This window comes from Larus michahellis, chromosome 18 (genome assembly GCF_964199755.1).
Source record: "Larus michahellis chromosome 18, bLarMic1.1, whole genome shotgun sequence".
Classification (NCBI taxonomy): domain Eukaryota; kingdom Metazoa; phylum Chordata; class Aves; order Charadriiformes; family Laridae; genus Larus; species Larus michahellis.
The window spans coordinates 4,280,730-4,307,975 of NC_133913.1; the positions used below are offsets into that span (position 1 = coordinate 4,280,730).

Consider the following 27,246-nt stretch of genomic DNA (forward strand, 5'->3'; position numbering starts at 1 on the left):
AAGGTATGCTCAGATTTGCGCATGAACCTTCTGAATTCTTGTCTGCTTAACACATTTCCTAACTTCTCAATTCCACACAAGCTTGAAATATATTACTTAAGAAACTGTAATTCTTTTTACTGTGTGTGATGAGAAGGTATAATTTTGCAAGTTTGAAGGCACTTAATGTCCCCTGTGCTGCTTGCTAACACCATGCTGGTTATTGTCCGTCACTGGAAACCTGATCCGTATGCGTGGCTGTGCTCGCTCCTCTCCAAGTTGGTCCTTACAAGCTACATAGCATGAATTAGAAGGTAATTATTAAATATGAACTATACATAATATGACCAATAACCATCCTGAGTGAAGAGTACTTAGCATATTTGTCATTATCCTTGAAAAAAATTACTTACTAAGCAGACACTGTATTCACAGAACATTGCATTCCTTCTTATCCAGCAAAGATTAATAACTTCTGAGTCAGACTTAGGCCTGGATTCTGGGAATGAGGAAACAAAGATCTTGTGGTTACTCGTTTTGCACAAACTGGTTCTTTTCAGAGTAGCGGTTTTTACCATGGGGTGAAATGAAAACAGCTGCCAACTGCAATTTGCTTCAAAAAGGCAGTGTCCGCTGGTCACAGTCCATACACGTCGTATGCATTCTGAGGAGCCCCAGTCTCTCATATGCTACAGCCACTGAGTGTTTTCTTTATCCTGAATATTTAACACTGAATTCTCACCTTCGCAAACACTGCTGCATCGGATCGGAGCGGTAAAGAGAGGTCAGCCCAGCGGACTCCTCGCCCTTTCTGTGCAAACTGTTTGCCATAGCTTGCAGTCAGAACAGCCGCCGTGTCTTTGGCAGAGCCAAGCATGGCCCAATGGCTTCTCACTGCCCGTACCGTAAGGCTCCCAGGTGTATTTGAGCGCTTCCCACGCTGTGGATACTGGGACCACCTCAGTGCAGGGCTAAAAGTACTCGACACAAATGATGAGCAAGTACTAAGCAGCTCAGGCCTGCTTTTATCTGCCAGCACAGGCAAACTCGAAGGAATTAGCCTCTTTGGGAAGGATTCTGCTCACCTAAGACCAGGTGCGACATGGACACTGCAGCTCAGCTCGCTGCTCCAGCCTTCTTTTTTTATTCAAGAGAAAAGGGCGCTTTAGGTCACCATTCACACAACCCAGTTTAGACCTACTAGTGCCCAGTGAGTGCATCCGAGCGGACTACGGCAGGAGCCCAAGGCTATGCCGGCAGCGCAGGTTGACTCAGATTCATCAGCTGAAGCCCACCTTGGAGTCTAGGTGTGATGTGCTGCACTTCTTAGACATGCTAGAAACTGCTTCTGAAAATAAAACTGACATTTTTCTTCAAAACCCTTCCCGCTCGTCTGCAGCCCAGGGGCTGGCAAGAAGCACACCTCCAATGGCTAATTTTAGAGTGCCCTAGTTGCCTGCCTTGGAGGTGTTACCTTCCCTCTGTCTGGTACCTAGGTAGTCAGTAGGGAAATTAAAGAGGATTAAAATAACGAGGCTATTTCGTACCCTTCTCCAGATGAACCCAGCCTGAACCAGACCTCATGGAATTTTCTAATGACTCCCTTAAAATGGGTGTGCTCAATTCAAGTTTAGAAGAGTAGATAAAAGGAGGAGACACTTCATCTCCATGAGAAAGGGCCTTTGGTTACTACAAACTACTATCATCTTCTCCAAAGGCTGCGTTTATTTTAAATTAAAAAAAAAAATAAAGTGCACTCTGTGCTTTGCTGTTTAAAATCAGCAGTGCAAGTTTCACTGGGCTTCCTTTGAAGAGAAACCGCATACCTGAATTCAGGTCAGGTCACCGTGAGAGCGTTTCAGCTCCGGAAGGAGGACGACTCCAGTGTCCTTTCCCCCGCTGCACTGCGGCGTCGCTCAGCATTATTTCCACTGCTGTTTGCAATTAAACAGAGCAGCCCCCGCTGCCCCCCGCCAGCTCCTCTCACCTCTCGGGTGAAAAACAAAAGAAAAATCATCTGTTCCTTCAAAGGCATCCTGAGAGCTTCTGCTCCACACGCCTGCTCTGTGCTCTTCACCAAATGAAAGGCAAAACCGAATGGCCACGGCAAACCTAAAGGAAACCTTGTTGAGACCTCATCTCTCCCAACCCCACCAGCGTGGCGGGTGAGCGGGGAGGGTGCTGGGTCCGTCCCCCAGGGAAGGGCGCGGTGCGTGTGGGCAGCCCCAGGCTGCCGAAGGGATGGGGGGAAGCCCCGAGGCAGAGGGAGGTGAGAAAACAGCAGCCTGAGGCGAAGGCGGTGTGAGCAGGGGAAGCCTCGTGTGGAAACGCTGCCGGTGGCCACCCCCGATGCGGTGCCCGTGCCCTGTGCCAGCGGGAACGCTGCCAACCTCGCTGCTGCAGAAGCGCTCTTTGGTGCCACGGTGGTCGCGTCCACTGTTCACCACTCCTGAGATACGGGATGGAGCAGGTTCGGCTGGATCACTGCCCCATCTCCCAACCCTTGGTGAGAAACAGAAGTTCCGCTGCTTTTCCAAAGACCTTACTCAACCTGATGTCTCCCTTGAACTCAAGAGTCGTCCACAAGTAACCGCTGCCCATTCTCCATCATCTTCTTCCTCCACCGACTCTTCCAAACAACCGGGGGGCAGAGCCACCATACCCATGGGACACACAACCAAGCAATGCCAGGAATTCATACAAACACCCCCTCTCATCTGGGCAGACTTTGAGCCTCCTCCGCTAGAGACAGGTAGGTGTAATTTCAGTTTTGCGTTCGCTACTTGTTAGGGACACGGGGAAAGACAAGTTTTGATTTTCCCAAATAAAAGGGGGGAAAAAAAAAAAAAAAAAGGAATAGGTGGGGAAGGAAATTTTATTTCCGAGCTTCTAAAAGGATCTTACAAACAACCGAGTAAAAAAAGATGCAAAACTATATATATATATTTTATATATATATATATATATAATTGACAGGGTCCTTGTAAGCAATTCTTCACATTATTCTAACGGTGATAGGAGATACCATTTAACCATATATGCATTTTTTTCCATAATCCTGATCACTGCCAACAGCTGACAAAACTCTTCTCATACAAAATTCCCCCTAGACTGTACAGATTTCTTTTCTTGAAAGTAAAGAAAAAGGAAAAAGAACAAAAGTAATCAAGGAGAACAAAAAAAAAAAGAAAAAAAAAAAAACTTTCTTAAACAAGGTGTTCCCAGGCAGGGCTGCGTGAAAGCCAGGCGTGCTGCCTCCTGCACAGCCATGGGACCTCCTGCCCAACTCCCAACACTCCATGCCTTTCCACGGCATGGGCTTTCCTCCGGCGCCGGTAACTCCCCACCGTCCCAGCCGTACCCCTCATGCTTCCCTGCGCCCTCCTTGCCTGGGATCTCACGCGCTTCTCCCACCAACCCCAACCCTGCCCGCCTGCACCCCTCGACCTCAGCACCACTCCTCGCCCACTCCATCCCACCAATCCTAACCTCAACCTTTATTTTTTAGGACTTCCTAACAGCTCTGCTCATCCAGGAGGAGTTAATCCAGGACCTCCATCCCCACCAGCAGCACAGCTTCCAGCTCAGCCTCCCTGCTGCTATTCCAAGCATCCCTGCAGCAGGGATGCCAGCGCACTCCAAGCTTGCCGCTTGGTCCATCGACGCCTGCTGGGGACGAGGAGGAATTCACGCTCGGCTGTTCAGGATCCAGCACCCACGTCGGAAAACCATGGGCCCGTGGTCGAAACCAACAGCTGCAAACCAGAAAGGACCTCAGAAAATAAATGCGGAGAATGCCAAGAGAGAGAAACGGAGCCGGGGCAGCTCCGTGCACTCCAGATTCTCGCTCGCCCTGAAACGTTGTGGCAGCTTTTGGACATTGCCAAAAAGTAAACAAAATCCCAACGATCCTTTGTTCCCCCAACCCACCCCCCCAACACTTTCTTAAACACTTAATGTCCAGCTTAAGTGAAATCAACAGACCTTTAAATCCACACAGGTGACAAAAAGGAGATGAACAAAAAATTAGCTAGTTCCCGTTGTCATCACAACAATAAAAAAACCCAACTCGAGCCTCGGAGGCAGAGAGCTAAACACAATGTCTCTCGTGGGGGCTGTGCCACCCCGCTTCAAAGGTCTACGGGGCTTTTTGGGTCCCATTCCCAGCAGGGAACCCCCCCTCGGGGCCCGAACATCTCTCGCTGTCGCCAGGCATCCTCTGGCCAGACGCCGGCACCGGGGCTGCTGCAGGCAGGTGACGGAGGACGGCTCAGCCCCAGGCACCCCTGCTCCTTCCTGCACGGCTCTGAAGCCAGGCAGGGCTCAGCCCTCCTCCTCCTCCTCACCCTACACATAAAACAGGCAACCACAAACACCCCAGCCAGCTGTGTGAAAGAACGTATATATTCAGCACGCACTCAGTACAGTATAGCAAAAAAAGCTATCGTTTCCTTAAAAAAAAAAAAAAAAAAAAACACCAACCCAAAAACCACCAAACTTTCAATAACCACCAAAGCTTCCGAGTCGCTCCCCACCCTACAGCCCTGACGCTCAGCCTTCTGGCCTGAACAAGGCAACCAGCGGCAAGTGGCCCCAGCCCCGTGCCATCCCTGCCCGGCAAGGGACGGAGGGTGGCCCCGGCTCTCCGGCAGCGCCTCGTGCCGCAGCACCCAGCTCCTCCCGCAGAGCCCAGGGTGCTGAGGATGCTCCTGCCGGGGAAGGAACCTGGCCAGCGGTTTGCTCCGGTGCTATCATGTGCAGTTATTTTGTGGGGGACACACACCAAAGTAACAAAAAATGGGGTGGGCTCTGACTGCCAGCCCCAGGGGGAGCAGCCGCAGCCTCGCCGGCGCTAGACGCAGCCCTAGGGATGTGCCAGGGAGGAGAAGGGGGTCCCATCGCTGTTCCTGGGGGGAATCCACGCTTGGATCGCTGCGACGGCGTCTCCGCTGCTTTTTTCCCAGAGGTGGGGGACGAGGCTGAGGAGGGGGCGAGAAATGGCATGGCGGTGGGGACAGGGGGCTGGCAGGGTCCTCGCCGCTGCGCGCGGAGGGGAGGTAGATCAGCTTTAGAGACCTCTTGCCCAGGAGGATGTCTTCTCGGACACCAGCTCGATTCCTGGGGGGAACGAGCCCACCGCAGGGCCCTGAATACCCGCGCTTGCCTTCTCCCAAGGGGAAGGTGTCTCGGAGCCTGTTCACACCACCAGAAAGCTCTTAAACTGGGGGGGGGCAACTTTCCTCAAAACTTTTTAGCCCTGAAACTGCCTCCACGGCTGCTGCAGGCAAGCTCCCGGCAGCTGGAGACAAGCCCGAAGGTGTCGGCAGTGACCCACGGGGCACGGGGGACCCCAGCTCCCTCCGCTCGCCCGCCTGGCCGGACCCCGACCCCGACCCCAGCCCCTCTCCCTGCCCTGCTGCAATGGTCCCGCTGCCGCCCCTGCCCCCTGCGCCACGGGGATAGCGTGTGTGATGCTCTCCGTCCTCCCCCCTCCCCAGGTCCCCGTCCCCAGCGTCCCCCCTGCCGTTAGTCTTGCTGCTCGTTCATCTCCATGTCCGACACCAGGATGTTCTTCTCGGCGGATTCGCTGGGGTTGGAGGTGGTGCGGCTGTAGCGGGCGCTCTCGAAGGCGCCCCGCTCCGCGCTCCGCCGACGCTTGTACAGGTAGACGGCGACGCCCAGCACGGCGCACAGCGCCAGCGTCGACAGCACCACCACCGCGATGGCCGTCGTGTTCTCCGGCAGAGCTGCAGGGAGGGGAAAAGGCCAGTGAAAGGCAGCCTGATGTCTCCTGCCATCTCACCCTGTAAGAGGGGCTCTGGCTGGTGGGTCTCCAGCCGGAGGGGCAGGGCAGGACAGGACTGGAGTCTGTTTTGGGGACATCCTGCTCGTGGCAGAGCTCCCGGGGCCAGGCGGCCTCTCTGGGTCACTCCTGATGTGCGTGAACATCTGGCAGCTGCCTGGGATAGATCTTTGGGATCCCACCAGCAGATGTTTGCAAGGCCGTGTAGCGATAGGACGAGGGGCAATGGCTTTAAACTAGAGCAGGGCAGGTTTAGATCAGCCATGAGGAAGAAGTTCTTTCCACTGAGGGTGGTGAGACACTGGCCCAGGTTGCCCAGAGAGGGGGTGGAGGCCCCATCCCTGGAGACATTCAAGGCCAGGCTGGATGAGGCTCTGAGCGACCTGATCCAGTTACAGATGTCCCTGCTCACCGCAGGGGGTTGGACTAGATGGCCTTTAGAGGTCCCTTCCAACCCAACCCATTCTATGATTCTATGTGGTGTCCATCCCCCAGCCTGGCCAGGCAGCGCGGGCAAGGGCAGGAGAGCCCGGCAAGGGCCTGTCCAGACACACTCCTCCCTGGAGGGATGGCTCCTGCTGCTGGTGATTCCTAACCCAGGGCCAAAGCCTCCTGGAAGAGGGATTTCCCACCCGCAAACACCATTTCTTTGGTTATTAATACAAGTCGCGGTGCAGCACGGCCCCCCCAACACCAGTTCCTGGTCCCAGTGCTGTGCCCAGGCCAATGGTGCCACTCACCTGCCCTGGAAAAGCTGCTCTCCTCCACTGCAACGACAACACGGACACATGAGTGCACGGCCACGGCACCCTCCCCTCTCCCCAGCGCCAGCGGCCCCACGTCCTCCACCCCTCCCAGCACCGCACCACGCAGGCGCTGGGTGATGCGCAGCTGCGGGGGTCCTCTGGTCCTGCCCCACCACCACCCCACCGACCTCATCCTGCCCTGAGGCGTTGACCCAGCCACTGAGACCTGCGCAGCTTACCACTGAGCCCAGTGGAGATCTACAGACCCTGACACTGGCCCCCACAACCCCCCTACACTGGAACTGCCCAAAACACGTGGCTGGTGCGATCAACGGGACAGAACTCTGCCCTGCAGCACCCTCCTCGGACCCCCAAATCACGCCACATCAGCCCAGGCGCCTCAGGGAAAAGCGGGGGCCCTACCTCGGGGGATCTTGCAGATGACCCCCATGGTGACGTTGGTGCAGGAGCCCAGGCGCCACACGCCGTTGCTGCTCTGGATCCAGTAGCAGCTGTTCTGGCTGAGCATGCTGGGCCCCGTGTCGTGCTGGCCCCAGTTGGAGTAGTTCACAGCGGTGTTGTCATGCCAAACCAAGGTCCCACCTGGCAAACAGAAGAATTAGGTCTAAAGAGGCATGCCCCATCTTTGTCCCAGTTCAGAATCATGGGGAGGTATGATGGGCCAACAGGGAGGACCAGGGGCTGCAAGGCACTTTCCTGGACCTGCAGGCTCCAGCCCCTTGGAGGAGGCTCTGAGCTTGAAAGCCACCACTCCCATCCCACCAAGCCAGAGGAGGACACACATGGCACGTCCAGCATGGCCTGAGGCAATGGGGCTCTTGGTCACACCATGGCATGAGCCCCCCACACTGGTGCCACCACCAAGGTCTTCCTCTGCTCCCCGCAGACCTGGTGGGAATTCAGGGTCTGAATTCCACCTAAGGGAGACAAAACCTTGTTCCTTCCTTTGTACCTTTGGGGTTGAAGGTCATGCCCAGCCAGGCACCCTTGGATGGGCCCTCGTACGCCTGGAGGTGCTCCCACACAAAGACGTTCTCCATCTCGTCCTGGATAGACAACACCGTGCCACCAACTGCGAAGAAAAGAGTGTCAGGGAAGAGCCCGGAGCTTGGAGGCCGGAACTCCGGAGCAGCAGTGCCCGAGAAGACAAAGCTGAGGAACCATGCACAAAACACGTGGGAGTTGGGGAACTCCAACAGGTAACAGTAAGGAGCAGATGGCTGACCAAGGCTGGACTTGGGCACAGGGACAGAGGTCCCATTCATACACCCACAGGCATCCTGGGGACCCCATCCTCTTCCATTTCCAAGGATGCGTCACCCCCCTCCAGCCACCACAGCCCCCCCATACCTTTCTGGCACCTCCTCATGGCGTCCTTCTGCCCCAGTGTGATCTCCATGTGGAAAGTGTAGCAGTGGTCCCGGAAAGGGATCCAGGACGAGTCCTCCAGCGACTTGGGGCAGCTGCCGCTGTAGCTCCACTTGTGGGTGCGGGGGGCATCTGGGGAGCACACGGTGCATTGGGGGTGGGTGGGGGAGAACAGGGTGTCAGGGTCCCACAGCACTTTGGGGCACCCAGCCCTGCAGGGATGCGCATGGAGCTCCAGAAGGTCCCCGGTGGGATGCCATCTCTAACCCTTGGTTGCTCCCTACATGTTCTGCCTCCCGCCAAGCCCCCGTGTCCCCCCCGGGCAGCACCTGCTCGGAGCTGGCAGATGCCTCCCTGTAGCTTGGTGTCGCAGCCGGCCGTGCGCCAGCTCCCGTCCGCGTCCATGTAGGAGCAGCCGGCGACCTGCTGGGGCTCCCCGTCCTGCCAGTTGGTATAGAAGAGGTTCTCCTCCGTCAGCCATGAGTAGCTCCGGCCTCCCTGGAAAACCAAGGGGAGGAGAAGCTGGGGAGCTGCTGTGACCCCTTGGGACCCCCCTACCCGAGTGCTGCCTCCTTCCCTCACCTCGTCGTTGGCCAACCCGATCCAGAGCGGAGCCCGCAGGCTGCTGACGGCCTGGGTGAGGAAAGCCTGGCTGTAGGGGTCAGGGATGGTGGCCAGGGTGGCATTGAGGGTCTCGCAGAGCAGCAGCGCCTCATGCCACCTAAGGGGTTTCTGCAGGATGCGGTAAGTGCTGTTGTGGTAAAAGAGGGTGCCGGTGGGCGAGGGGGGGTACGGCGTCCGCGCGGGGCTCAGGGATGGGTCTGGGGGAGCAAAGAGACATGGTCAGAAAGCACGGAGCACATTCCTGCATCCCAGCACTCACCCCTTCATCCATCCTCCCCCAAGCTGTGGTGTCCCTGGCAGCACTGTGCATGGGGCACGTGGGACACCCTGGTGTAACCGGGGAGGACGGAGAGTCCACATCCCAAAGGGTGATGAACAGTGACACCCTGGTGCCATCCCCACCCTGAAGCTCTCCATCAGGATGCAAGTCCCTATAGCACACGCCGAGCCAGGCTGCTTTAGGGGTGGCCCATGTATCGCTGGGACCAGGGACCCCCCCAAAGTCTGTCTCTCCAGGCTCCCGCAGTGCCCTGAGCCCCCCTGAAGCTGAGCCCTCCTCCCCAAGCTCCCCAGCTACAGCCCCACCACAGCATGGGGCACCAGGGCGGTGGTGGCAAGTCCCCAGCGAGCAGAGGCTGGGCTGTCCCCCCCGCCCCCCCTACCGATGCTCCGCTGGCAGATGTAGCCGTGCTTCTCCTCCAGGCAGCTCCGGTCGTCCCAGCGCCCCGTGAAGTGGGGGGGTGAGCCGTGCCACACCACCACGCAGTTGGTCTGCACAGCCAAAGCCGCAGGGTCAGCACTGCCCTCTGCATGGTCATCCCACCCCCACGGACAACCCCCCCACAGGGACCCGCCACCCTGCCGGGCTGGATCCTGCTCCGCCTTTGGAGATCCACCCTAAAACCCTCCATTCTCATGGTGGGACACAGGGATGAGACCTTCCCAGGGGATGGGGGATGCTACGGGAGGGGTCTCACTCACCGGCTTGTCGCGGGGGCTGGAGGCGCCGCAGCCCGAGGGCTCGCCGGGCGCCCAGCTCACGTGCCGCAGCGGCTCGCCCTCCACCCACTGGAACTCCCTCTGGGCATCGTGGAGGCCAATCCAGAGGTCAAAGGAGATGTTGGGCAGCATGGACGTGATGAAAGCTGCAAACAACAGGCGAGGTGCTGGGGATCAACCCCCCCCGGCAGGTCCCCGGCCAGCGGGGCCGGTGGGGGCAGGGGGAGACCTACCCTGCTCCAGGGGGCTGGCGACGGTGGCCAGGACGGCGCCCTGGTTCTCGCACGCCTGCTTCGCCTCCGGCCACTTCACTATCTCGGCTTTGTCGTGGCCATTGAAACTGAAACACTGCACGGGCAGGGGCGTGGGATGGTCCAGGGGGTGCAGCCATCCCCCCCACCCCGAGCCCTGCGCCCTCCCCACTCACCCACCCTCTGCAGCCCCATTCTGCCCCAACGGTCCTTCTCCCCTTTGTGCCCTCATGCTGGCTGGTCCCCCAACCCCATCCTGCACCCCCACCCCACGGTGTGCTTCTCCCCCAGCATCCCTGTGCACGCACCCCCATCCCAACCCCATCCTGCACCCCCACCCCACGGTGTGCTTCGCTCCCAGCATCCCTGTGCACGCACCCCCATCCCAACCCCATCCTGCATCCACCCCCCCCCCAAAGTGCGCCTCTCTCCCAGAACCCCTGTGCACGCACCCCCAGCATTTCCCCCAAAACACGCATGTGTTCCTCTCCACCCTGCCACTTCTCAGTCCCTGCCACCCTCCTCCACGGGGCTGGGGGAAGGCCAGGAGGTGGCTGCCCCCTCTCTGTCCCACTGTACCTTGCTGAGGAAGGGAAACCAGCCGCGGGGACAGCCCCCGCTCGTGGGAGCGGGCAGCGGCGGGGGGGAAGGCTTCGCCGCCGTCCCGTTGCTCCGCTTGCAGATGTAGGGCAGCGCCGTCAGGCACTTCTGGTCCCCCCAGTCCTCTGCGGGGAGGGACAGGCCGGGCATGACCCCCCCACTGCACGGGGGTAGGGGTGTCTCTGCTCAGCCTGCGACCCCCGGCCCCCCCAGAGCCCCAGCACGGCTGGGCCCGGCCTCTCACCTCTGCTGGCCGTCATGTACACGCACTTCTTGTCCTTGTTGATGGGCCTGGGCTTGCCCGGCGCCCAGGAGACGAAGTTGAGGAGGGACCCGTCGGACCACCTGGGAAAGGCACCAGTGGGAGCACGAGACCGAGCAGCGAGCTGGCAAACGGGACCAGTCGCACGCCCTAACTGGGAGCATACCCCACCACTGCCCTCCCTTGGGTGAGGAACCTCCATCCCAGCACCCCAGGATGAGACCCCCGAGATGCAGGCGCTGAGCCAATGTGAGAGCTGGGGACGGTGGCACGGGGACAGGCAGGGACGCGGCGGCTCGGTCTCCAACTTACTTGAACCTCCCGTCGTTCTCGTAGGTGTGCAGCCCGATCCACCAGTGCTGCTCCTGGCCCCTGGAGAACTGCACGCCCAGACAGGACACATCAGTGTCCCCTGCAGGGACTGGGTGTCCCTGGGGACAGCCATGGCCACCCTGGGCACAGGGACGGGGCAGCCCCCCTGCAGCAGAAAGCATCGCCTTGTCGAGCCCCAAACCCGCACCCAGGCACCGGGACCTGCTGCCACCACGTCAACACCCATCATGACCTCAGCAGAGCCAGGCTGTCCCCAAATAATGTCCCTCCAACTAGACTCGGGTAGGTTTAGATGAGCCATTAGGAAGAAGTTCTTTCCACTGAGGGTGGTGAGACACTGGCCCAGGTTGCCCAGAGAGGGGGTGGAGGCCCCATCCCTGGAGACATTCAAGGCCAGGCTGGATGAGGCTCTGAGCGACCTGATCCAGTTACAGATGTCCCTGCTCACTGCAGGTGGGTTGGACTAGATGGCCTTTAGGGGTCCCTTCCGACCCAACACATTCTGTGATTCTAAGGCAGGGAGGGAGCAGCCCGGGGAGGCAGCGGAGCCCGGGAAGGTCCCCATCCCCATCCCCATCCCCGTCCCCATCCCCCTGGTACCTTCTTCAGGTTCTGTCCCAGGAAGCGCAGCTCGGCCTCGCCGTGCACCGACGCCAGCTCGGCCTGGAACCAGCTGCAGATGCGCTGCGCCTGCACCCAGGTCGAGTGGTGCTCGAAGAACTTGTACTCGGCATCCTGGTACTTCACCCACTCTTTGCTGCCTGCAGGCAGGGACCGGTGTCATGCCGTGGCTGTGCCACCCCCTGCCACAGCCAGCAGCGCCCGCCACCCTCGGTCCCTTGGTCCCCCGCGGGTTGGGCTGCTTTGCTTTCACCTCTCTCCTGCAGGGAGAGGGTCTGCATCCAGCCGAGGGGCCTGATCCTGCCCGGTCCCCACAGCCATGCCATGCAGCAAGGGGCAGCAGGATGCCTGGTCTCCCCTCCCTCCTACGACCCGACACAGGATCCATTCTCCTCTGGATAATGCTGCAGGATGCCCCGCAGGGACTGTGACGGGGCGGCAAACACCTGGGGAGGATGGTCTACACCGAACGGACACACGGCCACGGCCAACGCACCTTGGGTCGTGATCTCCGGCTCCTTCACATCAGCACCTGGCGAAAGGGCAAGGAGAAGCCATCAGCGGGATGTGGGGCTGGGATGCTCCCGCTGAGGCTCACCTGCCGGCTCTAAGGGCGAGATGCTCGCCTGACTACCCCCGGGATGGGCAGCACCTCTCCCAGCCCCCGAGTTAGGACTCATCCTTCCATAAAAGCTCAACCCTCGGAAGGGAGGTGACGGCGGGTTCCCCCACGCCTGCCCCACCATTCCACAGCCCATCCTCCACCGGGTTATTCAAAGCTGAAGGGTCTGGGGGGCCTCCTCGCCGGGTACCTTTGGGCAGTTTGCAGATCCAGTCCAGCTGGGCTTCGCACTGCATGGGCATCCACTGCAGGGAGGCCAGGTCCAGCACCGCGCAGGTCCGGATGTCATCGTCATCGTAGTTACTGCGGTCAAAGTTGTGGTAGAAAAACTGGGGGTCGAGAGAGACGGGCGGTGTTGGGCATTTCCACCAGTGCCGGATTTGCCCCCTCCCTGCACCCCAAATGCCAACGGGATTCATTTTGCCGCAATCCCCCCCCCCGACTCACCCCCAGCCCGTCGCTCCACCTCCAGCTCCTGTCCCCCGCGGGGTCCCGCCGGTTCAGGCCGATCCAGAACCAGTGCTGCTCGTGGAGCTCCGGCTCCGACTCCCTGCGGGGAGCCAGGGGGAAGGGTGAGAACACAACCCCCCCCTTCCAAACTGGAGATTTTTATATTTATATACAAATATATATTTATAATCTGGGCTTTTTTGGTTTGTCTTCAAAGCCCGCTGTCCCCACAACACCCAAAGGCAGGAGCTCGGATAACAGGCACGCTGGCTCAGGGCTGAAGGAGTTTTAAACCCAAACTCCATCCCCAAAATCACACCAAATTTCCTGCGCTTCTCCCACGTGCCCTCTTAGGTGCAGCCACACCATCTGATGCACCTTCTGCTCACAAGTTTGCGCTCAGGGAGCCACATCCATGCCCTGTCCATGCATCCACATGCGCCAGACCACGCGGGAGGGCTGTGGGCTCGTGCCAAGCGCGCTCGGGCAGCGGGACACGCGCTGGCGCCGCAGCCTCTCACCCGAAAATCTTGTTGAGGGTGTTGGCGACAAAGTGCTCCTCCTCGTAGCTGCCCAGGCTGAGCAGCTGGGCCCCCAGCTCCCGGCAGAACTCCTGCGCTGCGATCCACGTCTTCTTCTCTTGCAGTTTCTCAAAGTTGAACACCTGGGGAGGGAGGAACCGGCAGCGGAGGGGGCTCAGCACAGGGAGAGGAGCAGAGCATCGTCCCCCACTGTGCAGCATCCCGGGGGCACGCTGCCACCACCCAGCCCGAACCAGGCTCGTGGGGTGCAGGCTACCCTTCGGAAGCACCAAAACATGCTGCTTCACCCTCCCTGCACCCCCACGGCGGCCAGGGCGAGCCCCCCCAGCACCCCTCACCTTGTAGCAGTGACGGAGCTTGGAGTCGGAGCTCCATCCCAGGGGGCAGGCGGCGGCGAGGCTGGGTGTGGGGTAGGGACCGGGCAGCTCGGGGTTGACCGGGGTGCCCAGGTTCTGCCGGCAGATGTACTTGGCCTTGAAGGTGCTGCAGTTCTTCACCTCCCACAGCCCCATGGAGCTGCCGGTGGCCAGGGCCACGCAACCGCCCTTGTTGTAACCTGGAGCGCTCGCAGGAGCGGGGAGGATGCCAGCCTTAGGGTCGGACCGCGCCGGGTGGCAGAGCCAGCACCCACCACGCAGAGGGGACATCCCCATCCCACCCATGGCCGCCCCCTTACCGGGCTGGTCGCGGTTCCAGTGGGTGTACATGACCTCGTCACCGCTCAGCCAGCGGAAAGCGCCCGTCTCGTTGATGTCCTGCAGTGCTGTCCAAAAATACTCCCCGTCCCAGCCGTAGATGAGGCTGCTGACGTAGGCCTGCTCGAACCTGGAGGGATGGCGAGAGCGGGCGATGCTGCGAGAGATGCCGAGCACCCCGCGCCACCCCAGCCCGCGCATGAGCCATGGACCCGACCCGCTGTCGGGTCACCCCCCCCTCCTTTGGGGGGCTCGTTTTGGGGCAAACCCACCACCGCTGACGTTGCGCTGACCTGTTGGTGATGGTGACCAGCGTGGAGCCGTAGTCGGAGCACATCTTGCGGGCGTCGCTGTAGGGGACGCGGTCCTCGCCCAGCCAGAAGCAGGAGGGGCTGTGCCACTTCCAGCCCTGGGGACAGGGGGACAGGGCACGTCCGCCACCGCTCGCCCCAGCCCTCCCCAGAGGGACAGGAGCCAAACTCGGGGGGCGAGAGCAGCGTCCTGTGTCCCCTGCTGCCACCTCCGCCTTCTCCTGGGAGGTCTCCTGCCCCCGGCCACCCCGGTTTGACCCTGCTCAGCTTTGAGCTCTAACAAGCCCCCGGCCCCAGAGGACATGGCTGCAAGGAAAACAAACACCCAGGCGGCTTCAAAGCCAGGGAAACGGCTCTCCCTGCCAACGTCCAGCCCCGGCCGGGGCGCGGGGAGGGGAGCACAATCCTCCTCTATACGCTGCGGGGCTGAATCCAGCGCGAGTCCCACCACAGCCTGCTTTAATCCCCCGCCTTGTTGATGTTGGAGACTCTCCGGGGCCGGAGACACAATAGCGCCTGTTTTCTGCCAGAGAGGGGAGCGAGGTGGCCCCGGGGCTGGCAGCGGCGCGGGGAGGGACGCGGGGGGCTCATCCGCAAGAGGGGACACGCACGTGATGGAAGAACGAGCCCGGGTGGGAAGAGCAAAGGGGCTCAGCCGGGGAGGCCAAGTGGCCACAGGCTCAGAGACCCCCCTGGCACAGCAGGAAGCATCACGGGGGTTTTACCCCTGGGTCCCCCGGCCACTGGAAGGTCAGTGGGGGACACGTGCCATCTGCAGCGTCATCAGCACAATGGGGAGGGAAGCAGGAGAGCAGCTTTGGGAGGCCAAGAGGAAAATGACCCCCAATTCCATTTTTTTTCCCCGAGTTCCTGCTCCTGCCGCCTTTCCCCAAAGTCAGCAAACCCAGGCACAGACCCACCCACAGCCCCTGCCCTGGGCTGGGTCCCACTGGGAACAGCACGGACACCCCGAGAAGCTGGGAAAGGGGCCCAGAATGGGACAGTGCAGGACCCCGATGTCCCCAGAGGGGCCCAGATGTCCCCAGAGGGGTCCCCAGCCAGCCCTGGACCTCAGCACCGCTGAAGTCGCAGGGGTGCTCTCCCCCACACTGAGCACCACAGTGAGCCCCTGTGATCCGAAAAGGGGCCAGGATGGGACCATCAACCCCAACTGGTGCCTCCAGCCCCCGATCCTGGCATGGTCCCGCATCCCCCTCCGGCTCCGCCTTCCCCATCACCCAAACCTCCATCCCCCATTGCTTTGTTGAAGGCTGTTTCAAAAATAAAGAGGTTTTGAAAAGAGAAAGAAAAAGCAGCAAAGCCACCAAGAATAACCAGCACAAGGGCTGGAAAGGACCGGAATCAATCCTCCGAGCAAGATGCTGCCTCCTCTCCATCAGCCGCTGCATCTGGGTGGCAAATGGCCCCGCTGAGGATGAGGAGGGGGAGGAAGGATGGGAAAAGGCCTTTTCTCAGTTCATTTATCACTCCCGGTTTGTCTCCCAGCGGGTGCATCTCTCTGCTGGGCACCCAGGGCCAGAGTACGACTGCAGCTGGAGAGGCAGGAGGGAGTTAAATCCATGTGGGGACATCCCGTAAGTCCTCAGGACTGCTGCGAGGACGGGTGGTGGTGGCACACTGCCACCAAGCACCCCGTTCCCAGCACCCACCGACACCAGGGCTCCTCCGGCTCTGGCTGGCAGCCCCCCGAATCCAGCCTGGCTGCCCTGCTCCCCCCCGAGCCAAGCGGCTGCTGGGGTTTGTCTCTGCTGCGATGGGGTAAAGACCTCGGAGGAGCCTGGTGGCACCCCTGGGAGCTGGCCCCGAGGGGCTGCTTGCTAGTCCGAGCGCGAGCTGGCTGGCTTTGAAATGCTGGGAGACGTTCAAGAGCGGCGGCGATGCCAGGCTCGCCGCTCGGAGACTTTGCAAAGAGGCACAAAAGCGACTTCCCAGCAAGCGTGGGAATGGGGCAGCCTCAGCCCCGCTCGACCGCTGGGGAAACTGAGGCAGAGCACGGTCTGGGTGAGAACCTGCCGATTTGGTGACCGTCTCCCCAAAACACCCGTATCCTGCCCAGGGAGCGCAGCCTGCCATCGCAGGGCTGGCAGCCATCTCCGTCCCACCGGGCTCCCGCACGGAGCAGCTTTGCTGCCGGGTTTTGGCACAGAGAGGGGAAAAAAAAATGAACATCCCTGCTGGCAACCAAGCACAAGGGGGAGGATCTTGGACGATAGAGACGTGTTTTGTCCCAGTTTATTCCCGCAGCCTCATGCAACCACAGAAGCGAGGGGCTCAGCAGCCCCGGGCACAGACCCACAGATCTGGGTGCTGCTCGCCAGGGCTCCCCAAAATGGTCTGGGGAGAGGTCCCCCGCGACCCTGAAGCCCTGAGCATCAGGCAGAGCCGCTGAGCAGCCAGAGCCACCTCCCGACCCACGTGCCCCTCACCTTTCGGCACCCGTGGTCGTCCTCCTCCTTCTCCTGGCTCACCCGTCCAGGCTTTTTGCAGATGGACGGCAGGGTCTGGTTGCACGGGCTGTCGTTCCACCTCCCTTCCTGCGCAGCGGGGAGAAGAGCAGGACTCAGCCCAGCCGCCAGCCCGGGGAACTCCCCAGCCCATCCACCCCCACGCTGGGCCCACAGACTTCCCTTCCCTACATCGAATCCCTAAGGATGCCGTGCTGGATCCCTCCCATCCCGACAGCTGGGACGAGATGCATTCAACCCCAGCCGGAGATGCTCCCCGAGGTGTCCCTTCCCCGGCCATGAGGACGCTGCAGCGCTGTCTGCAGAGGTGCGGGATGAACCCCCCGCCCTGGGCTCTCACCGGTCCCCAGATGGTCACGCAGTCTTCCAGGCTGTCGCGGAAGTTGTTGGGCTCGAAGGGGTGCCAGTAGGTGAACCTCACGGGCGTCCCATCCGACCACTCAAAGTTCATCTGCAGCTTGAGGTCATTCAGGCCAATCCAGAGCTCCTCCACGTCTGCCGAGACAGGAGGGGCAGGGGGTGAAATTCCCTCTGCCTGCCTGAAACCTCGCAGAAACCCAACGTGAGCCCCCGCGGTGGGACCGCAGCTCCGCAAAGCATCTGCCAGAAACCCCTGCAGGTGCTGCAGGGCTCAGCCCTAACCCCAGCCATGCAGGGAGAGGGCAGGGCAGGCAGGAGAGGGCAGGGCAGGGCAGGCAGGGCAGCTCCTGCCCACAAGGACAGGCCCCCGGAGCAGGAAACACAAGACATTCGCCAGCGGTTTTCGGAAAGGTGCTGGCAGCAGCAACACGATAAATTCCGGACCCGTGGGCTCAAGTCCAGCAAGCTACTGGTTTTCAAACATTCCCTCCCATCCCCATCGCTCCTGGCCTGGGACCACCAGCACGTCGCCCTCCTTCCTCCACCCTCCTTTGGCTCCTGCCTCCCTGGGCACTAACTCCCTTCAGCCCCCAGCCCCTCCCCGGTCCCCGCTGATGTCCGGGTCCCTGATGTCCCCATGGTGAGTTTTGCTGCCAGGCTCTTCCCCTGAGGAGCAGGGACGGGCCGTGGGCTTGCGGGAGCGCATCACCTGGCTGAAGGGGCTGCATTCGTACGGGAACAGCAAAATGCCAGCCAAGGGCAACCCTAATGAGGGGTGGCACCAGCAGGGTCTGGAGGATGGTGGCGTGGGTGCTCCCCTGTACCACCACACACGATTGCTCAGGCTGGAACTTCCCAAGTACCGTCCCAGCTCTGACACATCCCGACACGGAAACTTCAACCCAATTGCATCTGGGTTAAGCCACAACTCACAAAAGAAACCTGGGAGGCAGTAGGCAGGAGTTCCCCCTTCACTTGACCTGCTGCAGGGGACACCCGTGTCCTGGGCAGATTTAGCAGTAAGAGGTGCAGCCTCCTCCCAGCAGGACCTTTTTTTCCTTGTTTTTCTACATTAACCAACTGGGACTAGCATCATTCCCAACTGCAGCCATGTATTTTCTTGCCCAGCGGTGCAGCCTCCCAGGAACGGCTTTTACACTTGCCGGATGGAGGATGTGCCCGGAGCACAGGCTCCTCTGAGCAACACGTCACCTGCCGGCCTGGGGTCTCTGCTGCCTTCGCGGCCAGGAATCAACCCAACTTCGCAGCCTCCATCACACAGAGGTCACCTCCCCAAAAATCAGACGGGCACAGCGGGCTCCCCCTTACCTTGCTTGACCTGCTTGGTGACGAACTCCAGCTCGGAGAGGGTGTGGATGCTGACCAGGTCCCCCCCGCTCCGCAGGCAGGTCTTCTTTGCCTCCTGCCAGCTCTTCTTCTCTCCCACCAGGCGGTAGCAGTTGGACTGGAAGGGCTGCCAGCTGGGCTCGCAGTCCACCTTCACCTCCGACCACGAGTCTGGCAGGACACAAAGCAGCCTGAGGGCTCCCCTCCCGCTCTCCAACCCTCTGCTTGGCAGGGAGAGGACCTCGGGCAGGGACCACAGTCCCACGGGGTGCTCAGGAGACCAAGCTAAAGCAACGGGGGAAGGCTACGGCCAAAACATAACGCGCAACAGCAAGGTGCAGGCAGCGGTGGCTTTAGAGCTCCAGGGACAAAACTAAATCCCTTTTGTTTGCCGAGGAGCGATAGCAGAGCGGAGAGCACTCCGTCCCCTGGGGACCTCCTGCTCCTCTCGATCCCTCCCACTGCTGGTTTTGGCTGGGATAGAGTTAATTTTTTTCACAGTGGCTGCTATGGGGCTATGTTTTGGACTTGGGCTGGACACAGAGTTGATAACACAGGGATGTTTAAGTTACTGCTGAGCAGCGCTTGCACAGAGTCAAGGCCTCTTCTGCTCCTCGCCCCACTCCACCAGTGACTGGGCTGGGGGGGGCACGAGGAGTTGGGAGGGGACACAGCCGGGACAGCCGACCCCAGCTGCCCCCAGGGCTATTCCATGCCATACGACGTCATGCCCAGTATACAAAACTCAGGGAAGAAGGAGGAAGCCCCCCTTCATCACATTCAGAGTGATGGCATTTGTCTTCCCAAGTCACTGTTAAGCGCGATGGAGCCCGGCTTTCCCGGGGATGGCTGAACACCCGCCTGCCCATGGGGAGCAGGGAATGAACACCCCCTGTTTTGATTTGGTTGCGTGCACAGTTTTTGCTTTACTTATTAAACTGTCTTTATCTCCACCCAAAAGTTTTCTCACTTTTACTGATTCTCTCCCCCATCCCATCGGGGGGGAGTGACCCAGCGGCCGTGGGGAGCTTAGTTGCCGGCTGGGGCTAAAGCCAACGCTCCCCTCCCGCTCAACCCGTAATTTCACCAAGCGCTTCTCGGGGGATGCTCCTCGGGGAGAACCTTTTCCAAAATCTAGGCCGCCCTGGGGAGCTTGACCACTGCTCCGCACATCCAGGGTGCCAGCAAGCTGGGGACACCATGGGCATCTCCACAGGCTGCTCCGGCACGCCGGCAGCATCCCCTGAGCATGCCGGGACGGGAACACACCTGGCTGGGAGACAGGACTACCCATTCCCGGTGCTGCCCACTCCCCCGCTCACCCGTCAGGAAGGGGTCGGCGGTGGCGTTGGGCTTCTTCTTGCAGACGTAGGGGAGGGCGATGCCGCAGTCGCGGTTCTGCCACCCCCCGGAGGACTCGGTGCGGATCACCCCGCAGTTCTCCTCGCTGGGGTTGTCGGGCTGGTCTGGAAAGTGGGGTGAGGGGGGGACACGCTGCTGAGGAGCTGGGGCAGAGCCGCCAACGCTGCCCAGGCAGGCAGGGCACCGTACAAGGGCCGGCGCCGGCAGAGCACAGCTCTCCCTGCTCCAACACCAGTAAAGACCTATTTATTTTGTTGTTTCGCATGATGAAGATGTGACCTCACATGCCCAGGATTATTTATTGTGCCTCGATGCCCGAGGACCTGGAGCATCGCTATTTTACCTACCAATGTTGGATGGCAGTTGTGGGGGGCACATGATACCAGACCTGAACTGTCCCCACATCTCCTCCAAGGGTGTCACTGTCCCCAGGAGTGCCTCTGGGTGACAGCACTGGGCACAACCAGAGCAGCCCTCGCAATGGGTCCTTCTGCCCCCCTGAGCGCCCCAGGGTTAGAGATGGGTGTCTGCAGTTGGGGACCTCTCCTCAGCTGCGCCCCAGCACCGAGATGGGATGCAACGACCCTCCAAACAAGGGCGCTCAAACCCAGGTTACCCACAGGGCTACTGAGGGTCTGCGGGAGGACAATTCCCCCTCCAGCGCCCTGTGTCCCCCCTCCAGCTCCTCGGATGCCCCAGGCTGCTTCGCAGACCCATGAGTCTCTCCATCCCCAGGCAGCAAGGGGACACCCCACGGCAGCCCGGGCCACCTGCCCTGCCACGGGCCCATCTCCGGTGGTCACAGGCTGTTCCCCAGCCCCCCCATCCCCACTGTATCCCCCGTGGCTCACCGCTCTCCCAGTTGAGGTACTTGAGGGGCGAGTTGTCCGACCACTGCCAGCCTCCGTTGATGTCCAGGTCGTTGAGCCCAATCCAGAGTGTGGAGCTGTACCCCGTCAGCAGCCCTGGGACCGAGGGGCAGGATCAGTCCCCCTGGCCCCAACTGAACCCCCAGCCTGTCACCATCCCCAGACCAACTACCCAGGTCAGGCGGAGTAACCTGGCACCGGTGATGGTCACGGTGCCACCAGCTCTGCCGCAAGTGAGGACAACGGGTGCTCAGCCAGGCTGCCATCATCTCACCGTTGATGTAGGTCTGCTCGTGGATCTCGGTGATGCTGAGCAGGTTGGCCCCTTGCTGCTCACAGCTATTCCAGGCCTCCCGCCACGACAGCGTCGACTGGAAGTTGAACTGGTAGCAGCTGTTGGTGAGGTGGTCCTTGTCCCAGAAGGTCTCGCAGTCGTTGCCTGTGAGGATGAGCACAGTGAGCACCCAACACAGCCCCATCTGTGGCTCCAAAAACCCCCAATAACCCCCAAATGCAAGATAAAAAGAAGCCAGTGGGGCTGCGCCGGCACCGCTGGCTGCTCACAGGAGGAGGGATGAGCCAGGAGGGAAGGGGACAGGCAGGAACGCCCCCAGGAGGGATGAACACGAGGTTTCTGCTTTTCCCCATGGGACGCATCCCCCGCACTTACTCTTTATGGGGCAGAAGCCCCATCGCTCGTCCTTGCCGTAGTCCTGGGTAGTGGCACACCAGAGATGGCCGTCCTCCCGCCCCGTGCTGGTGCACTCGTGAAACCACTGGTTGTCATACTTGAAGGGGATGGTGCAGGGCTTCCCGTGCGAGTTGCCCTGGATGGTGTAAATCTCTGGGGGGGGAAAGAGGAGCCCTTGCTTGAGGCTGCGTCTGTGGGGGGCTGGAGGGAGGCGAGGGGCAAGGGGTGCAGGGGGCTCAGTGCAGGGGCTGCCTCCTCCCTGGGGCTGATCCCCGTTGCACCGATTCTGCCCGGTTTTGCAGACAAGCTGCCTGGGCAGGACCCCATCGCTGCAGCACCGCGGCCTCAGTGCACGTTGCGGGGCTGGTTTGGGTTACGGGGTTAACACTAATGCCCAACGAGGCATTACCAGAGTATGGCACGGAGCACAGATCCTCCTCGGTGCCGTACGTCCTCCACTGCGAGCCGCGCGCCTGGTCGCCCCTGTCTGTGGAGGAATTGCCCGGGCGGGCGCCGAGATGCTGGGAGAGCTGCTCCCCGAGGCCGCGGCAGCTCCAGCGCATGTTGACGGACTCGCGGTCGCACTCGTAGGTGGCCAAGGGGTGCAGCCCCGCCGTGGCGTTAGCCCCGTGCCACGACACCCCCAGGCACTGCATGGCCCCCACGTTGAAGAGGCGATTTCGCGAGACCCATTTCCACTGCTGGGCCGGGACGCTGGCGTTGCAGCCCTTGGTGAGTCTCACCAGCGAGTCCTTCGTCTCCAGGCAGCCCTGCGCACCCGCGTTGTAGATGAGGAAGACTTTGGAGTCTGGGGAAAAAACACAGGGAAAGGGTTAAAGCATCGCTGGGGATTCTGCGTCATGCCACGCATCGCCCCCAGCCCCACCAGAGCATCCTGGCTCCCTTTTCACGCAAGTTTTGGGGTGCATCCCTGCGCAGAGCATCCGGCACGCTGGGGACCACTGCTTCCCTGCGTAAAAAACCCCAGGGTTTGCCCCGATGCCTGTCCTCAGGGTGATGGTCTCTGGGCAGGGTGACACGGATGGGTGTTTGCACCAAGTGTGGCATCCCTGCAACGCACCAACAAGCGGCTTTTGGGCATCGGAGCCAGTGCAAAGAGCTCGCCCGCTCTAACAGCATCAGCAAAGCCATTTAAAATAGAGTTCCCATCGGCAGCGCTCGGCTGCAGCATCCCGAGGCATCGCAACGAGCCCCGGAGGAGCCCACGCCAATGGCTTCAGCACCATCCATCTGCTCCGGGCGGAGAAAAACAGAGCGGGGAAACAGAGAGCGCATCCATCATTTTTATGTCTATTTGGGGACCTGTTAAAAAAATTTGCGGAGCAAACAAGAACTTTGGGGGAAGGTCTCCCATCGCGTGAACAGGGCGTGATGGAAAATGCCTGCACGCAGCCGCAACTCCCGCGGGCTCGGCCCCAGCAAACACGAAACGTCGCCTCAGGACCCTCCGAAATCCCAGCCCAGGCGCTGGGAGGCGGGAGCAGAGCAAGGGGAAGCGCTGCCAGCAGATAAAGCGCTCGCGCAGCTGCGGAGGGGAGAAAGGCTGATCTCAACCCCGGCTCCACGCACGTCCCGCGGTCCTGCCCGCCGCCACAGCCCAGCCCCGCAGCCCCACAGCGACTCCCCGACCCCCAGCATCACCAAGGGCCACCCCAGCACCTGAATCCAGCACAAAACCTCTATAAACCAGCAAACCCAGGACATCTCACTGGGACGCGTTGCTCCAGCTGACGTGTCATTTTTAAAAGATAACTTTATTGCTTCAAATGCTTCTTTCTAAGCGAAAAAGCCGCCCCCGGGGCTCTGCGCAGCTGCTTCTTGCCCCAACGCCCCAGCAAAAACCTGCCCAAAGCAGCACATCAACAAGACGACTTTTGTCAGGGTTTTTTTTTGTTTGTTTTAAAAGCAACTTTCTTTTTTTTTTTTTTTTTTTTTTTTTTAAACACAACAAGCATTCACCAGAAGTCAAAGCGAACTCACGGGCCCCGCTATATTTAGCTTTGGTTTGCTTTGGTTTTTTGCCATTGTATGAATTTTTTGGGCTGAAAAAGGTTTTCATTTCCCATTCCCCCGCAACCTCACCCTGCCCCAGCTATGTTGTTACAGGCGGCTCCGGCACAGTCGAGCAACAAACATCTCAGCCCAGCGAACCTTCCTGACTTGCCTCTGAAAAGAGGAAAGAAATGGAGGAAGAAGGACATTTCGTTTCAGAGCTTCTGCATCGACCCGGCTCCAGAAAAGAAATGACGCAAAAGGCCTGTTGCCCAGCCGAGATGACATCAGCGATGACCTCAAATACACAGAAGTGAAGGCCGTTCGCACGGCGATCTCCGGGGAGCAGACTCTGCACACGTGCAACAGAAAAAGGCAGCGACTGGAAGAAGAAATGCTTAATTTCTCAGAAAGTATTTTTCAAATCATGGCAAGTGAAAAAAAATAAGCAAAAAATTCAGACGGGGCCAATTTTGGCTGGCTGAAGCTCAGGTCCCTCAAACTGGTGCTGGTGTTCCCCCAACTGGAGCTGGCTTGATCCTGACCTGGACATCGGGAGACAGGCTCATCCCCCACCAAACACCCATCTCACGTGCCAGCATCACCCGTGGCATCACCCAGCCCATCGCTCTCCCCTTCCCGCATGCGACCCACCACCACCACGGGGACACGGGGCAGGGGGTGTCTTTGAGCACTTCTGAGGTGATGCAGCATCAGCGCCGTGACCCGCTGGACCCAAGTACTGGTGCTCGGGAGGGATGAGACCTCCCTGGGTGACAGGCTGTGCCGCAAGGAGACGAACACCGGCACTTCGGTACCAGGAATAGAAAAAGCTGTTCTACTGCCAGCACCGCCGTGGCCGTTAGCAGCAGGGGTCAGCAACGGGACACCCTCCTCCGCTTATCTGCTAATCCGGCTGCATAAAAAAATTAATAGCCTGTCGGAAAAGCCCTGGAGGCAGCCCCAGGAGCCAGTGTTGGGGTGCTCAGCGCCGCATCGGGGCTGCGCGGCACCAGGCAAGGGCGATGTTCAACAGCAGCCACGCAGCGGCACGGTGCTCGGAGGAAGCTGTCCAGACTGGAGGGGGCAGTCCCGGGGCCGGAAAAGCACAAAATATCATTTTACTCTAAAAAGAGAAGAGCTGGAGGTAGGAAATTATAGGCTAAGGGTTTTGGGCTGCCCCCGCACCCCGCAGGCGGCTCGGCTCAGCCCCTTTGCTCAAAGCAGGCAGAAGAGGGCATCAAATGGCCCCCTTGGTCCTTGCGGAGTCCTGGAGGAACAGGAAAGCTTTACCATCAGCTCAGCCCTCGCACCTCCCCGGCGCTTCCATCTTCTCCCCCTGCAAAAACCCCCGTGTGCCACAGGTGGGGAAGCTGCTCCTGGCAAGGCTGGAGCCAGGGCCGGGGGGGGACGACCAACACAAGCTCAACACATGTCAGCAAAGGCACCTTCTGTGCTTCACCTTTCACTTTTTCTTTCACTTTTTTTTTCTTTCACTTATTTACAGGGAATTCGGGGCTGACTTGACCCCCACTGGTGTCCACAGCACTGGCAGCGGCGCTTGGTCCGGCCCCTGATGTGCTGAAAGGAGCTTCCAGCCTCCCCAGCCGATGGGGTTCGAGACCTACGGAAGAAACGGCTCCCCAGGGCACCGACAGTCTTTTTTTCCGTGGTGCCCCTTGCTTCGGCCAAATCCGGGCTCTTCCCGACCATCTCCCAGCTGTCACTCGTGCAGAAACCTCCGACACGCGGCTGCAGAGGCCACACCACCGAGCACCAGCCCGGCTGCGGCTGTCTCCAGCTCCACAACGACGCTCAGCACCGAAACCAAGCGCCCGAGTGAACTCTCCCTGCTCCCACCCGGCTACAGATGGACGGGATGGATGCGGAGTTGGATGGGATGGGGCCAGTTTGTATTGATGAATCCCTTCTCCCAGCCTGGCATCCCGCAAAGCAAACCCAACCCTTGCAGGAGGCAGCTCCGGAGGAGCAAGCCAGTGGGACTGGGAATGTCCCCGTCCCTTCCAGGGCGCCCTCTCCTGCACTGCCCTCCGCAGCCATGGCGCAGTGATGGGCGACTCCTTTCAGAGATGCTCCTTGGGTTTTCACACCCACCCGCAGACTCGAAACCCCCCGGGCAGAGCTTCCCAACCCCCTCCGGCTCCAGAAACCCAACCAGGGCAAAAACACTGCCAGATCCTCCTCCCTGCCCCGAAGAGGAGCTGCCTGCACTGCACAGCCTGTGCCTCTCCCTCCTGCACCCTACACCTTCCCCGCAGTGCCAGCTCAGAGCAGCTCTGCTCCATCATCTCCTCCTCCTCCTCCTCCTCTGCGGAGGAACTGTGAAAGCAAAGGGAAAACCCACGCTTTCAGCGAGGATGCTGTCTTGTCCCAGCCACGCAGACAACTGGATGCTGCCTCCGGCTTACTGGTACGAGCACGGAAACCAGCCGGTGCTACAAGACAGCGTGATGGTGGGGAGTTGGGGCTGCGAGCGAGACTCCGGCTCTGCCCGCAGAAACGCTCTCCTTTCCCACGGGGGAAACACCGGGACGCTCGTGCTTTGGCACAGCGGGAGAAATCAGCCTTGGCACTGGCGGCTGAACGCCGAAGAGATTGGAGAAGCCGCGATCCTTTGGGGCAGCTCTCAAGGGAGGTTTTACACCCCGTGCCCGCCTCCAGGTTCTCTCTCTTTTTTTTTTTTTTTTTTTTTTTAAATTAGAATAAGCACTTTTTTAGCCAGCAGAAAGTCTGAACCGGAGGGAACTCAGCTCAACCCTTCCCACAACAGCTTTACCCACAGCAAAAAAGGAAAGATTCACAGCCTACAATTTTGGGGACCGTGGGCAGCACAGGATGAGAGAGGCGACGGGGAGGCTGCAGGGGACAGAGGTGGCCATCGGTGGTGGCAGACACAGAAAGCACTGCGGCACAGCGTGGATGAGTGTCCTCGGCATCACCCTGCCCCGAGCATGTCCCAGCCCGGCCACCCACACCAGGACACCCACAGCACCCCTGCTACGTTGCATTGTCGCCCTCCCATCACCAACAACACAAGCTCCGGCTGGACCCCAGTCCCGGTTATCCTGAGCTGGAGCAGCTCCACGGCTCGGATCGGTCCCGGTTATCCTGGGCTGGAGCAGCTCCAGGGCTCTGGGCGCAATTTCATCCGACCGGAGCCGAAAGAAAACGCTGGCCCCAGCATGGCAGTGCCGCTCCGGCTCTGTGCCCATCCCCTGCCACCCCCTTGGCTCCTCCACGAGTCTCATCGTGGCACCCGCTCAACGGCAGAGCCCTTTGTGCAGCTCCGGGGCTGCACTGGGGCTCACCCCGTCCTGCAGCCGCCCCGGCGAAGGTGCTCCCTGCCCGACGCTCTCACTCGGGATCGCCCTTTATTTGGGGTGTCCCGAAAAAAACAGCTCCAACCCTGCTTGTGTGGGAGGCTGAGCACACACAGAGCAACATGGATGATCCCCTCCTCAAAGGTTTCTGTGCTGCAGACGCTGCCGGGGAGGTCGCTGGCTCCAAACCACCCGGCACATCCTCCAAGCCTGGCGCGGTGCCCCCCAGCCACGGCAGCAAACGGGGCTCTACTGGAGCTCCAAGACCCGGGAGCTCCTCAGGAGCCGCAGACCCCCACGCGAGGAAAGCAAACCTGCTAACGAACGCCTTCATTCGGATTTGTGAGCCCACGCAAAAGTTTTACCCAGAACATCCCTACGCAGAAACCCACCCTTCGCTCGTACGGTGCAGAAAGAAACCTCCTTTCAGCCTGAACCTCCCAGTTCCACGTGCTCCCCCGCACTGGGAAACAGGGCACAGCAGCCCCAAGCCACTTGCTCCAAACCACCGGCTTTTTAGCCTGTTATTGCTGCCCGAGGGCGAGCAGCG

At 60.2% G+C, this 27,246-nt stretch overlaps 1 protein-coding gene across 1 annotated transcript in view; it reads right to left on the minus strand.

The window, feature by feature from the left end:
- Window positions 1–4,365: 4,365 nt before the first annotated feature.
- MRC2 (mannose receptor C-type 2) overlaps window positions 4,366–27,246 on the minus strand; it is a 29,476-nt gene continuing 6,595 nt past the window's right edge. Inside the window, exons 2-30 of the mRNA XM_074562106.1 lie at window positions 21,752–22,150; window positions 21,322–21,495; window positions 20,926–21,090; window positions 20,634–20,747; window positions 19,743–19,886; window positions 18,403–18,591; window positions 17,054–17,208; window positions 16,675–16,782; window positions 14,210–14,325; window positions 13,898–14,046; window positions 13,560–13,777; window positions 13,201–13,343; window positions 12,677–12,779; window positions 12,420–12,558; window positions 12,104–12,139; window positions 11,587–11,747; window positions 10,966–11,033; window positions 10,636–10,736; window positions 10,371–10,516; window positions 9,774–9,888; window positions 9,523–9,686; window positions 9,204–9,312; window positions 8,500–8,738; window positions 8,247–8,415; window positions 7,900–8,049; window positions 7,502–7,621; window positions 6,952–7,131; window positions 6,523–6,549; window positions 4,366–5,726 (exon numbers count right to left, since the gene is read on the minus strand). Of these exons, the coding sequence (XP_074418207.1) occupies window positions 5,506–5,726; window positions 6,523–6,549; window positions 6,952–7,131; window positions 7,502–7,621; window positions 7,900–8,049; window positions 8,247–8,415; window positions 8,500–8,738; window positions 9,204–9,312; window positions 9,523–9,686; window positions 9,774–9,888; window positions 10,371–10,516; window positions 10,636–10,736; window positions 10,966–11,033; window positions 11,587–11,747; window positions 12,104–12,139; window positions 12,420–12,558; window positions 12,677–12,779; window positions 13,201–13,343; window positions 13,560–13,777; window positions 13,898–14,046; window positions 14,210–14,325; window positions 16,675–16,782; window positions 17,054–17,208; window positions 18,403–18,591; window positions 19,743–19,886; window positions 20,634–20,747; window positions 20,926–21,090; window positions 21,322–21,495; window positions 21,752–22,150 (4,322 nt within the window). The 3' untranslated portion in view covers window positions 4,366–5,505. The remainder of the gene's footprint in view (window positions 5,727–6,522; window positions 6,550–6,951; window positions 7,132–7,501; window positions 7,622–7,899; window positions 8,050–8,246; window positions 8,416–8,499; window positions 8,739–9,203; window positions 9,313–9,522; window positions 9,687–9,773; window positions 9,889–10,370; window positions 10,517–10,635; window positions 10,737–10,965; window positions 11,034–11,586; window positions 11,748–12,103; window positions 12,140–12,419; window positions 12,559–12,676; window positions 12,780–13,200; window positions 13,344–13,559; window positions 13,778–13,897; window positions 14,047–14,209; window positions 14,326–16,674; window positions 16,783–17,053; window positions 17,209–18,402; window positions 18,592–19,742; window positions 19,887–20,633; window positions 20,748–20,925; window positions 21,091–21,321; window positions 21,496–21,751; window positions 22,151–27,246) is intronic.